General features: G+C 49.2%; 5 protein-coding genes across 5 annotated transcripts; 2 read left to right on the forward strand and 3 right to left on the reverse strand.

Moving 5' to 3' along the window:
- Window positions 1–403: 403 nt before the first annotated feature.
- GT037_004392 (rna binding protein) lies at window positions 404–1863 on the reverse strand (the record flags this gene model as incomplete). The annotated part of the gene is made up of 3 exons (XM_038929439.1): window positions 404–689; window positions 786–1014; window positions 1068–1863. The coding sequence occupies 3 exons, from the start codon at window positions 1861–1863 to the stop codon at window positions 404–406; spliced, it is 1311 nt and encodes a 436-aa protein (XP_038787711.1).
- Window positions 1864–2024: 161 nt separating this feature from the next.
- On the forward strand, window positions 2025–3767 carry GT037_004393 (uncharacterized protein; the record flags this gene model as incomplete). The annotated part of the gene is made up of 1 exon (XM_038929440.1): window positions 2025–3767. The coding sequence occupies one exon, from the start codon at window positions 2025–2027 to the stop codon at window positions 3765–3767; it is 1743 nt and encodes a 580-aa protein (XP_038787712.1).
- A 657-nt stretch (window positions 3768–4424) lies between these two features.
- Window positions 4425–5618, forward strand: GT037_004394 (uncharacterized protein; the record flags this gene model as incomplete). Its single annotated transcript, XM_038929441.1, has 3 exons — window positions 4425–4545; window positions 4620–4979; window positions 5035–5618. The coding sequence occupies 3 exons, from the start codon at window positions 4425–4427 to the stop codon at window positions 5616–5618; spliced, it is 1065 nt and encodes a 354-aa protein (XP_038787713.1).
- Window positions 5619–5977: 359 nt separating this feature from the next.
- Window positions 5978–7615, reverse strand: GT037_004395 (uncharacterized protein; the record flags this gene model as incomplete). The annotated part of the gene is made up of 3 exons (XM_038929442.1): window positions 5978–6992; window positions 7037–7439; window positions 7486–7615. 3 exons carry the CDS (start codon window positions 7613–7615, stop codon window positions 5978–5980), a joined length of 1548 nt encoding a protein of 515 aa, XP_038787714.1.
- A 2251-nt stretch (window positions 7616–9866) lies between these two features.
- On the reverse strand, window positions 9867–13098 carry GT037_004396 (uncharacterized protein; the record flags this gene model as incomplete). Its single annotated transcript, XM_038929443.1, has 4 exons — window positions 9867–10774; window positions 11359–11372; window positions 11674–12753; window positions 12809–13098. 4 exons carry the CDS (start codon window positions 13096–13098, stop codon window positions 9867–9869), a joined length of 2292 nt encoding a protein of 763 aa, XP_038787715.1.
- Between the last annotated feature and the right edge of the window lie 752 nt (window positions 13099–13850).

The following is a 13850-nucleotide window of genomic DNA, read 5'->3' on the forward strand; positions in this document are numbered from 1 at the left end:
GTCACTCCTTTAGACTACCATTTTACCCAGCAATAGAGCTGCATGATTAAAAAATTACGATTTGAACTCAAAGCGGTTCCACAAGACCATGTTGCAGCATTGATGATTCGATAAGCGTGCTGGTGCCAAAAAATACGCACAACGTTCTATAGTCACATTGTATTTTGATCGCAGTGCCGGCATCCCTCTCAAGCACCTCTTTCCCCCTGTTTGCAGCTGCATGTATCTTGTAGTATTATAAGTCCAACGTTTTCCGAAAGTCTAAAACTATGGTATCATGAGATGAGGCCAAGCCGCGAACCCAAATCGTGTACAAGTCCATTCATATGGCCAACAAACAGATTTCAAAGCAAATCAACTCAAACATGAACCCCTCGACTCTAAATTCCGACCAAACCATTCCTTAATATCTTGACCTGTGTTGAGGTCGCTCAGGCCCCTGCATCATAGCCAAACGCGCAGGGTTCATGCCAAAGGTAGTAGCCTCGTCGGGTTGCTCCGGCTCAGCGGCCTCTGCATCGTCACCACCCTTCTTGCCTGACTTGGCTTCCTTCTTCTGCTTGCGCTCGCTCTGCTTCATTTCGACTTCAGTCTTCTTAACACGGTCGCGGGCACGCTCGTCATGCAGTTTCTCGTTCTTCGCTGCGATCTTGGTTTTGCGGGCTTCGCTGTTGCCGCCGCCTCCTGCGCTGTAATATGGAGTTAGTATGTGTCTTCATCTCTCGCATGGTGGTTTTTCGAAATTGTGACAATGGCGGGAAATGAATGCGCGAACGGAATCTTACCTCAGCTCGACGTTGATCTTCCTGCCCTCCTTCTTCTTGGGGTCTGGGAAGACTGAGTGATGGTACTTCTTCAAGCAAGTCACCATACGGTCGTAGCGGTCAAATTCGATGAAGCATGTGCCCATGAACTTCTCTGTGCCCTTGTATGTACGGAGACGGACGTCGGTGGGCTTGATCTTTTCGAAGTGCTTCTCAATCTGCTCTTTCGTAGCACTGTAGGGAAGGTTACCTGGTGGCTCGCGTTAGATAGGTCGTGATAGGCGGGTCATACACAAGACATACCGACAAAGACGATGAAGCGGCCCTTGTTAGCCTCAATTGCAGCTTGGGCTTCCTCTCCTTCTATCTCCCTTTCCTCGCCACCCTCAACTTCTACTTCAGCGCTTTCTGCAGCGGCGTCACCATTGGCCTCAGCCTTGGGCTCCTCAGCCGGAGTTTCTCCGTTGGTTGCTGCTTCCGCTGCCTTCTTTGCCTTCTTTTCTTTTTTGTCCTTCTTCTCCTTCTTGTCCTTTTTCTTTTCCTTCTTCTCAGCCTTGGACTCGGCATCTACTCCGTTGGTCTCTGCCGAGGCATCTTCAGCTGCGTCTTCCATAGGTGTGTCCTCGGAAATCGCAGCATCCTTGCTCTTCTTGGATTTCTTGTCCTTCTTGTCCTTCTTTGACTTCTTTTCCTTCTTTGCAGGTGCGGCTTCGGTGGCATCGGGCATTGGCTCATCGTCGTTGACACCGATGAAGTTCTCAGAAGATTTCATCTCCTCGATAAGCTCAGCCTCTGGCGCGTCCTCAGAGGCATCGGCATCCTTGGACTTCTTGGACTTTTTGGATTTCTTTTCCTTCTTGTCCTTCTTTGCATCTTCCAATGCGTCGTCGATGGCCGATGTGTCGACATTGTCCTTGGACTTCTTGGACTTCTTATCCTTTTTGTCCTTCTTTTCCTTCTTCACCTCGGTCACATCGACTGGCGCATCCTCGACATTGTCGGCTTTTTTGGATTTTTTGGACTTCTTTGGTGCATCTTCTGCAACCTCGGCGTCGCGCTTGCGCTTCTTCTCGGGGGTATCAATCTTAGACTTGGACATGGTGGGCGCGCAAAAATGTTGTAGATAAGTGAGAGCGTCGCGAAACGAGAATGGAGATTCTCAACTTTTCTGCCAGGGCGGTCAGAGTAGGGTTGTCTTGGCGCGTGAAACCGCATATGGAACGCGCACCTTGAGCAACAGTATTTTGGCCGCAAGCCATAATGCGGCCACCGGCGCATCGAACAAAGCTTCCACAGGGCTCACTGAGGCCTCCGACAACACGCTCCTCTGACCGTCCATGTCCACGCCAGTTTTCGTACAAACACCCCCGCCAATTCCTCGTCGCGCACCAAGGCTCGCCGCGGCCACAGCTACCGTTCTTGTACCCCTCCGGCCAGCACCTTTCCAATGGCCAACTACAACGTCTCTTCTCCATTAGCGCAAACCACAAGAAATTCATAAAAGAGACAGCAAAATTGAGTGTGCGGTACAGCATTCTCATCTTTCTGCTCTCATCATGCGTCAGTATTGCGAGTCTGGGCATATTGAGCGAGCAACAAGAGCGGGCCTTTCCGTCGCCCCATGAGTGGAGTCTGATCACGAGGTTCAGGTTCAGGAGAGGAAAGTGGTGGCAGGTGCCCGAGAACAACGAGGAAGAGGGATTCCCCAACTGGGCGCGGGTTTACTCAGAGCTGGAATATGCGCTGAATCGACTGGAGAACCCGGACAAGGATGGAGCGGGCTTGATGGACCAGGAGGAAGGAGGGATACTAGTGCCCGGCCTAGGCAAGGCAGGCTTCGACTTGACAGCAAAAAGCGAGGAGTGGCGGCAAGGGTACTATGAAGTCCTAATGGGCATGGGCAATGCCGCGGAAAGACTAGACGGATGGGTAACGGACAAGTGGAGGAGAAATGTATGGGCACCAGAGTTCATTCAATCACCCTCGAATCCACGACCGAAGGCTGTTCTCCCTGGTATGCCCGAGCCACCAGATGAGGAGCATCGCACACCCGCAGCGGAAGCGCCAGAGACGTTTTACCTCAAGATAATCACCTCAAAGGGTTTCACTACATACCAACGGCTGTCAGCTGCATTAAGCTACGCAGACTGGCTCAGCTTCAGAAAGCTTCCAGATTCTGCGGAGGAGATGTATAGGTGGGCACTCGACATCGCGATTGCAGGCCTGCCGACATCTGAGCCGTCGGCGGTTATCGATCGCGACAGTGGCATTCTTTCGTCCATAGCGCCGAGAGAAGCAATAACACCAAACATTGTCTATGCCGCGACGAACTTGGCCACATTCTTAGCAGAGCAACGAAGAGTCGCATCTGCGCTTCCGATATTCATATCCTTGCTTCGTGCTCGCATCGAAGCGGAGGAGGAGCGTGTCCCTCTGGCACAGGCCAAGAAAGACAACACACTTGCCGGCACTCTATTCAGCTTGCTGCGCGAACCCGACTACCCAGATGTGCCACCTTCTGGTGACGAACCACTTCTCCGGAAGGAAAGCGATCGTTGCGAAGAGGCTGCCTTGAAGAACTACATAGGCGAGATTCTTTTTGCGACAGCTGGCAGCTCATCTGGTCAGCGCCAACAAGGACTCTCTTGGGTGCGTGACGCTGTCTCTACTTCCAAGCTCGCGCAATCCCTTGAACCTATACGTGCAAACGACGACCTCCGCAAGAAGTGCGAAAAGTGCGAAGAAGTTGGTCTTGAGTCATGGGGGAAGATCATGACATACCTAGCTGCTGAGGCACGCGAAAAACGCGATCACGCGAAGAGCGGGGGTCTGCAGGGACTAGTGTGGAAGGCCAAGGGTACGAAGGACTTGGATGAGAAGGTAGAAGACTTGGAGGGTGAAGAAGAGGGCGTGATACTTCGGTTGAACAAGCTCAGAAGCAAGATGCTCAAGGAGGAGTACGCTGAGATGGATCGCAAGTACGCGCGAACCTTTGTATTTTAGGAGCCGGGTGTAAGATATGAGAATGGTTTTGGACAGGACCTTCGTCCGCATGTTCAGCCAAGTGTTACGAGCAATCCTATGCAGCACCCCTCACGACTCCTGCATCAGTCTCGCCATCGTAACTTATCGCACCTGCATGCTCACCAGTAATGGCCTTAACACCTGAACATCATGTTTCAGAAGCAGATCACTTTAGCCTTCACCCTATCAACTCAGTGCATCCCTGCCACGCGGATCGCTGCGACCGGCTCGCTATCAGGGCCCTAGCGCCCGACAACCAATCATCCAAGCCACACCCGCTGTCAACTCCAACTAATTCGAACGTTCCTTTTGGTCACTCATCAAACATGTTCACACGTGTGCCGGCTTTCCCGACTATTGGCAGGGGCAGCTGATTACCATTCGGGTATATAGGCGAATTAGTGAGGGTATGTCTGCCATGCACAAACGAAATGTCGCTAGGATGCGACTGATGGGGAAGGAGAATGGGTGGGTAAATGGTTCGTTTGGTGGCAGCTGAGGGAGGTGAGTTGGTAGTCAGCTGGGTGTAGGCGTTGGTATAAGAAATCATTAATTCATGAGACGGCTTCTATGCGCAATCTGACACTGATTCTGTTTGCATCTACTACCCTCGACATACACTCAAAAGTCGGCACGATGACTTTCAGATCGCTCGTTGCTTTGACTATGGTGGTTGTGCCTCTGGTCAACTGCGCGCCACTTACATTGCAGGAGAGGCAGACACCAAATGGGGTCCCAGATTATGTACTCAAATATGGTAAGCAACCTGGATACCCCAACACCCTTGATTTATCAAATGCTGTGTACCAGGACTAACTAATACATGTTTAGCGCCAATCGTATACCTTCACTCAGAGGATACTTATTTTCCTACTGATATACAAACATTCTTGGACAATACCACTCCCCGCGTAAACTTCAATGAAGTTTCTGGCCCGTCAAAACCTTTGACTACATCCAACCTCGACCAAATGGGCAGCGACGTCTGGCTCACATCAAATGATGATGTGACGAAGGATCCCACATGGATCAAAGGCACAAAACCCAACGGACAAGGAAAGACCGAAGGAGCAACTACCGCGGCTATCATTGTGAACGACAAAGGAGACGGCAATGTGGATGCCTTCTACATGTACTTTTACGCCTACAACTATGGCGGTAACGTACTTGGATGGAGCCAGCTCAACTTCGGTACATTTTCCCCTTGTTTTCCAGACTACACCCGATTCTAATACGACTTCTCTAGGTAATCACGTAGGCGACTGGGAGCATGTCATGGTCCGTTTTCAAAACGGCTCTCCCCAAGCAATCTGGTACTCTCAACACGCCAACGGCCAAGCCTTTCGCTACAACACCGTCGAAAAGTCTGGCGATAGACCTATTGCCTACTCCGCCAAAGGCTCTCATGCGAACTATGCCATTTCTGGAACCCACGATCACACAATCCCCAATCTCAACCTCCCTGGTGGCGTTCTAGAAGACTACACTGACAAAGGCGTAATGTGGGACCCGGTGCTATCGGCCAGCTTTTACAAGTTCGATGCTGGCAACAACGCCTTCTCGGCATACGATGGTCAAGCGCCGACTGCATGGCTGAACTTCAAGGGTAGGTGGGGTGATGAAGAGTATCCTGAGAGTGATAAGAGACAGGTTAAGCTGTTTGGGCAGGCGAAGTTCACTGGTGGGCCGACAGGTCCAGTTGATAAGCAGCTTAACAGGGAGAAGATTTGTCCAGATAACGGGCAGCTCTGCATTCTGAGGAGTATCCTCGTGCCGAGGAGAACGGGTATGGATAGCATTGTAAGAGATCGAGATGAGGTCGTTGGATGATTAAGACATCATGGTGCTTTTATGTATTTACTTTAATAAGAGATAATTTGGGCCTACTGCTACGTAAAAACAGGCATGGTGGAGTCCTCCCAAATTTATGAACATCGTGACCAACATAGCCATATATATCAAGACAAATAGCCACTACTACATCTGACACAATACCGTATACACAGATAAGACATCATTGTTCCCACGCCAAAGTACAAATAGGAATCGTCAAAGTAGAGGAAGCCATAAAATAGAAATGAACCACACAGTTGGTACTGTCGATACTTCTAAGATAATAATAACCCTCTATTAAAACGAATGTACAAGAAATCAATGATCGAAGGTGAACACATTCGAGTAATGTTGCACTATTGTAGTGCTACAGTAGTTCCACGAGGTAAAGAAGAATTGACGGCGCACCGGGACTCTTGATCAGATTGGGCTTCTGGCTGCATCGCATCCTGGTTTGACACCTCGGAGTGACGGACATCGACATTATGTTTTGTGATATCGTCTAACGCAACATCAATAGCAGATTCACGGGTATCCTGTGAGCTCATCATCGCCCCCTTGCGATATGTGCCTCGTGATGTTCGGTCCGGCCTTGGCTTGCCACTGAGTTTCGACATCACTGTATTCCAAGCTTGTCTGCACTCCCTGCGGGTGGTGAATATGTATATCGTGGCGTTCCAAGCCCCTTGGAGAGGTAAGACGATTGCCGAGATGACGTTCAAAGCGAAGCTTGGGCGGTTCTTCGTGAACTGGTACATGCGGTTGATACTGCTGGGCAACCAGACAACAAACAGGGCCAGAAACATAAGAAAAGCCACTTGAAAGTATGCCATTGCCGCAGCATGGCCTTCAGCAGTTCTCTTTATAACAGGGCGCGATCTGCATAGTGTAATTGGCGCCGTTGCCGTGCCCGCTGTGGGGCTTGCGGCAACAACTGTTGCCCTATACCCATTCCTTCCAGCTGTGCCCTGGCGTAGAACTTGCTGGGCTTCGACGTCCTCGATCTGAATCTTAGGCGTATAGATAGGAACAGGAGCTGATGATGATGCTGTGGCCAGATCATCCATTCTCCTGGACTTAGAAAGCAAACGGTTGCTTGCGGATGAACTGATAGAGTTCTGGTCCAGTTCAGGTGAAGCCGTGCGGGAGATTGTGTCGTTCGTCTGAACATCGCATTTAATCTGTGTCGTTACTATAATGTTGTTCATGCCGAGCAAAGAGCCCCGTGCGGCGTCATGTATAGGGGCAGTCAATGAATCTCTTCGTAGGAACTGTTCCGAGCCGCGAGAAACTAATCGCAGTTCAACTCTCTTTCTCCAAATGCGGTAGCCGGTAACGATGTAGATACTTATGGTCGCGGTGATGACAATCCTGGGAATATTAGTGATGTTTAACATGATGAGGGCAGAACATACCAGGCAGGAGCGTAGAAGAATGCGATGCGCATCCATTCGACGTCAGATGCTACCCAGCACCAAAGAGTTGCTGACCCAATGACCTGATGTCCAGTCCTATCTAGGATGAAGTATGCAAGGGCTGGTACTGCTGGAACACCATAACTGCATGCGATATACCATTTCTCTAGATGCCGTAGCTGTTGAGCATCGTACCCATAGAAAAATACCAGAAATACATTTGTGGCCATCGATAAACAGAAAAGGGAATCTGAGACCAGGAACCATTGGATGAGTAGTCCCTGAAGCTCGCACAGGCCGGATGGGGGTTCTGAGCCCTTCGGTAACACTGCGTTTGACATCAAGGTTGCTATGTTGGTCAAGATGTTGCCGAAAGTCGCGAAGAAAACTAGACGATTGATCGCTGTGCATGATTAGCCCCTGAGCTTTGGTTAAGTAGGAGAACTTACGTTTTCTGAAGAATGGGAAGTAGACAAAGGTGCTAATGATGAACGCTGAACCAATGACGGAAAGTCCGGATGCTGTTCGTGTGGCAATCACGATAGCATTGTCTCTGCTATGAGAGAGTGGAGTAGTCATGCTTCGAGTCCTTTACATAGGCGGGACTTTGCTCGAGAGGGTGTAATCAATATGCTGAGATTAGAGGGACTTAACCTTTTACGATGGCGATGGTAATTTTCAGAGTGACTGCTTGCCCTGACTGAATGCGCGTCCCTGTGCTTGGAAGTTATTTGACGTCTCTCACTGCTTCAATGGCATTAGGATTCAAAACTGCAAACAACCGGCATAGTCGGAAAAAGGACCAACAGGGATAAGTTGTATGGCGTGAGAGTAGCCGCGGTGCCTTGTGGGGTAATGCAGGTCCTGGGGGATTTGAATGACCTCCAATCGTGGAAGAGATTTGTGTGAGCAACGCAGGGTCGCGGGATTCATGCAAATCAGACTATGAGCGTAGTCTAGAAGGTGGGCTTCTCCGCCTGTAGCAATGTAGGACGCTTGGTAAATCGGCGTACAACGCGCTTAGCGAAGGACACGAAACTCTTACGCACTACGTCGTACAAAGCCTGAAGAGGGAGGAGAAAGATGCGGAAAAGATTGGACCACTGGAATGGTTCGTGAGAATGTCTTCATAGAAATGGGGTGTTGTGCACAGCAGTAGCGTCTCGATGCACTGTGTGCGTTTGAAAGATATTCAATCAGAAGTAGCGCAAGGTAAATTGGAAAGGCACAGGCGTCCACTGTTATTTTGCCTCAGATACTCTAGTACATGCCTCGCTAGCACATCCGTGTTTGTAAAGAATGGTGTTTGTAGCAAGCGACAGCTACTTTTGGCAACAGCATTGATGTACTGGCGTCCACAGGTGGAGAGCTCAGAAAAATGGCGTACAGGCAAACTGCCATCCTCAAAGCTGATACCGACAGATGATCCATGACACAGGAGAATTTGCCAATAGGGTCTGTGATCTGGAAGGCAGTGTTGTCAAGAGCTCGACGTGGGAGATGCCAAGATACAATGTCATCTTTCCCCGCAGCTCCACTTTGATCCCATTTGGCAGCTCCTTCGACGCACGTCCCGTCCTCCGATTTCACTTGCACATCACTATCGTTGAACAAAGGATTTTCGAAGCTTACTAACTGAATCCGGGCGTCATGGGCAGCCAGGAAATGTAAGACTATGGCGTATCGCGTTATGTCGCACCGCAATCATCGTTCCCGCTACTGTATCGGCAATGTACAATCTCACAAGAGCCCTCTTCCAATCAATCGGTAGCCGAAATTCTTCGTGATATCAGTCAGAGCATGTCGCCAGGACTTTCGAATACTGGTGAAAGTTGAGTAGCTGTGAGCATCTGCAAAGCGCTTACTGAGTATACCAATCATAGAGCGCATCACAGACCACCAACCGCTATGCGCAGTCATCTGGTCACGCAACACCTGTTACTAGGCCGAGAGCGATATTTCTGGGTGATGAAGAAGGTATTCGCCTATCAAACCCTATCATGATACGCCATCACACACCCATCCAAGACCTCCAGGCGAATGGCATTCTTCGCCCGAAGCTTACTACGAACGCGTGGCGGAGTTCTCAAGCCTCTTTTTGGAAAGATAAGAGGACAAAGAACAATGCGTAAACCTTATATAATGCGCAATCGTGATACAGCCTAAACATCGCGATGTTATTCGTGAGCTGCGTTGACCATGAACCCTCGGGGATTGATGGCGTAATCATTCTTTGCTGTCGCTGAACTCCAAGCTGCCCCAGACTTATCCGAATTGTCAGCCACACGCTATATCGCCAAGGGCTCTCAACATGGTATAATCCGACGAGAGGCTTTAGAAAGGGATGCTACATGCTTTTGCATCGGAATCGCTCAGCCCTAACGTTGAGTGCAGAATTGGTTGCTCAGCTACAGCGGCTCCGCCTTTGTTACTGCGGCGATGGCTGCACCCTTACATATTACGCCACCGCTGATTCAGAACTCCAGAACTCAGAAAAAACCTTTAAGGTTACCAGAAAATAGGTAGCGAAACTATCCCGAGTTCTAAAATTGTATGCTTGGTCAGTCACAATGCAGCCTGCGATTATTACCTTCACTGTCGCCGTTAGCGAAACGGAGAATGGACGTGGAGCGGTATATTCATCTCTCGAACCACCAAACAAGAAGAAAATGAACCCTGCTTTCAACCTTGCCACGAATAGTGGCTCTGCCGTCAATTCCACGCACAAGATGATACGAGTCCGATCGTACAAACAGTGTATTTCATTCAGGAAATAAAAGACATCTCCAAATCTCTCATCATCCATCTAGAAAATATGCAGAGCCAGCTATTATGTTGCAGCCACTGCAGCATCCGTAGCGACCACGCTATCCGCCTTCTCCGGCTCCTCCGCAGCTCTTCTTTGCTTTCCAGAGATCAGATAAACGCTGGCGCGTACCTCCAACAACGGATCGTCACTTGGCTCTACTCCCTCTACTCGCGGAATAGGATCAAAGATTATACTCTTCTGCTCCTTCGCGCTCTCCTCATCGTCCTTGATCTTTTCGATCTGAATCTCACCCAGTTCGACAACCTTCCTCTCCTCAGGCCAGATCTCAGTCGCATTGTCAGTTACGTCACCTTCATCCGCAACCTGAGCCAGTAACTTGAATCCAATAGATCCAGACTGCAGACGTGGGGTCAACTCATCGAAAAGATAAGTGTCGGATTTCTCTTTCAACGCCTCAGTGTCGAGATGCTTCTCCCCGGCAACGGGTACGATTCTGTACCTGACCACGGTAGCATTGCCCCCTTTGACCAACTTGAAGGCATTTACACCAAAGAACTTTTCTGTAGCGAAACTCTCAGGACTAGGCTTCGCCGCTTGTAAGAACCTTGCCGTCTCCGGATGGCGGCCCAGAAACTCGGGCACTGCCTCTCCTGCGTTCTGCCCTGTTGCCGCTTTTAGAAACTCCAGGAACTCAGCACCAGTACGTGTAGGGAAGTATGGTGTCGAATGAGCAATGATATCGGTATGTTGCCGCGTTCCGTCTTCCTTGGGAGGCAGGTGAAATCGAATTGCGATGCCTCGCGGATTGGCATTGGGGTCTGTGTCTGCAATCTTGGGGAAGCCGGTGGAGGAAGAGAAGCGCACAGTTATCGGTGTGGAGGAGTTATTAAAGTGGGGTGCTGTTGTAAGGGATGGGGCTGTGGCGCTAGGTGTAAAGATTCCAGTCAAGAGATGTCCTTTCGCGTGGGCTGTAGTATATCAGCTGCTGATGTTCGAAGCGGAAAATCGATAGTGACTATAGACATGCATAGTGGAGGGACCCGAGAAAGCATCCAGCAAGGAGAAGATAAGGTGGAAACAACATACCAGGTCTGAAGCTGTGCGGCGCGTTGCCAGCCATACTGCGAAGAGTGCTCACAAGACCATTGCTCGTCTCTACTACCTCCAGGTTTGTAGAAAGTGGCATGATTCACTAATAATCTGGTATATTCTCAGGAGCCTTTCTTGTCCTTGTGTGAAATTGTAGATATAACTGAAAACAGCGTAGAGTCCAGCAGTCAAATAACCTTGGAAGTATACAGTCTACAGTGAAGTGGTTCTTGCTTTACTATATACGCAAACATCAACGCAAATACTTGGTAGTAAGCACGTATTCTTGCGCAATTTGAACCTGATTTGCAACACTCTCATTCCAAATCTCGGTTTTCGGCAGGAACCTCATCACGACTTTTGCCTAGAAGCGTTGAGGTACTGAGGTGGCTAGTCTAATCGTTTCATTTTGATTGGTGGGGTAGTCTTGAAGGAACGCTGACAGCATGCTTAGCATGCTTACCTCGCATGTCCATCCTAACAAATGATTAGCTAACAATCCCAGTCGAGACCTTTCTCCATGTTTAGTAAGCCTCGCTCGGAAGTAGTCGAAGGAGCGTTTAGCTGACATTTGCTTTCTCAGTAATTGGGCTGGAATCGTTAGAAATTACACGCGTTTTTCAAATACATACCAGGATGAAGTCATAGTATTGAAAACCGGTATCAAGAACCTTACCCGGAACTCTGTTATCTCTGAATCGTATACTTGGTAATCATCTACTCCGCACAATTCTCAACAACCTTGTCCGCTCTCCTCCCTACCAGCCCATCCACATACCCCAGAAAAACATCCAGATCAATCATATCAATTCTCCCTAAACTTGGATTTGAACTCTTCAAAATCTGTCCACCCCAAAGTATACGCAGATATGCTTTACCCCCCTTCTGGTAAACCTCAAACACAACCTCGGAACCCATGCCCACCCAAACCATAGTTTCGACCTGCAAGAAACTAAGTAAGCGCGCCAACGACCCATCATGCGCAACATTATGCCGATATACGACGGAGTCTTTGCCTGCAAGAACAGCGCGTATATTCTCTGCAACCTCGGCCATGAAAATGCCGTAGGAAGCTGCAGCTGCTTGTAGAGAAAGCGGAGAATCGCGGTAAATGAACGAATACTCGTACTGACCAAGACGGTAAACAGTATCGGCTTGTTCTTGAGTGACGCAAAGATCTGGGTTGGTGATGTTGCAGGGTAAAGGTTTGGCGTGGCATTGACGAGCGGAGAGATTGTCGTAGTAGTGATCGAACCAATTATGCCACTCCGAAGAGTCGGTAGCAACACCGCTTATGGCGTCGAGAGAAGCAAAGAGTGGTGCTGTGGCTTTGAGATGTGCAGTCCAGTTTGAAGCTGTGCTGCTAACACCGTAGGAGCTGTAGAGAGAAGAGGCTGCTGGACAAGAGTACGACGGGGCTAGGGAGTCGATGGTGGACGGTTGAACATGCAGTGGTACGTTGTCTTTGGAGTTGTACATGCCCTCAATCAACATTCCGGCGACTTGGCTAGTGATCACGTTATTTGAGACGCGCCATGTTGTCTTTTCGTTGATGACGTCTGGTAGAAAGCCGAGCATGTCGTGGTATACGCCGTAAAGATCTTTGCCGTGCTGTAACGAGTCGTCGAGGCCTTCACGGGTAATTTGCGGAAACTGACACGATCCGTTGAAGCCAGCCACAGCGAAGGGGTTAACAGGATTGGTGTAGACACTCCAATATGTTGACGCAGAAGTGTTACCAGCAGGATTTAGAGGCTCGCCATAGTAGAAGAGTCCTTGGTCATTGCAATCCCAGGGATAAGCCTCTTTGGGAAAAGTATTGGAGGCATAAGGTGTGCGCTTGTGATGGCGATGGATACTGCGCCAACTGTAAGCTCCCAGTTGAAGTTGAATAGAATGACATTGACACTTACACCTCCACGTACACCAACTCGAACTCATCATCAACCTTTACATACTCTTCTTTCCTCACATGCGGCATATTACACCAATTGTACGTTCCGTACTCCACACCAGCTGGTAGCTGCGAGCTGTTGAACACAAACCCATTCGTCCCTGTGCCGTTCAAGACTTGGCCGATATCATTGATCCAGCTTTTCTTGGGCGCGTACCAGCCCAAATCTACCTTTGAAATGTTTTGGGCTACTGCTGTAGTGGCTATGGAGGCAAAGAATAGCGGCACATAGTTGCGTGAGAAAGCCATGTCAATGTCGTGAGGTAGGAGATGGAAGAGCGTGAAGAAGGTGCAGGTGAAAACAAACGCTAACAAAATGGAAAAGACAGCATAACGCATATCTTATATCTAAATCGCTCGAGGTGCGATACCGGCAACCATTGCAAATGCAGAAGGTCTCGTTGTTAATGACGAACGTTGGGAACAGGAGGATGGTCGCCGCGCGCAAGACAGGATGCACGATGCGAGGTACGAACAGGCGATTGGTTGGTTGAGATGTCAGAGTGGACCTGGCAACTGGTATCTCGGCTCCAAACACCACGAGTAATCCCGACCATGTTTCTGGAAACATTGCGCTAATCACTTTGCTTTTTGCATCGAACCCAAGAATTTGGTATTCGGCACGTCTCTCCCCTGCGCGCTCACATTGATCGATACTAGGTTTAACAGCCACAGTTCGTGAAGCGGGACGAATGTTTCATAAGATACAATTTTTCTGTCGAATCCCCTCAACCCCTACGATCTGTTTGCTACCAATCCTCCACTGATATCTTAATCATTCGCTAAATAAACAGGTTTGAAGCTGATCCCGCATTGCTCCTACTACGCTCAGCGTAAAAGACATCGACCACCCGGATCCTCGTTGAACAGAATGAACAGTGTCGGAACGGCGTGACTCTAGAATGGTACTAAACAATACGAAAAAGGGTATGCGCAATTTCAAAATCAAATAAAAACACAAACTTCCAGATGCAAACGAATATAGGAAAGAGTATCGAGAC

Source organism: Alternaria burnsii, assembly GCF_013036055.1.
Source record: "Alternaria burnsii strain CBS107.38 chromosome Unknown 698, whole genome shotgun sequence".
Classification (NCBI taxonomy): Eukaryota; Fungi; Ascomycota; class Dothideomycetes; order Pleosporales; family Pleosporaceae; genus Alternaria; species Alternaria burnsii.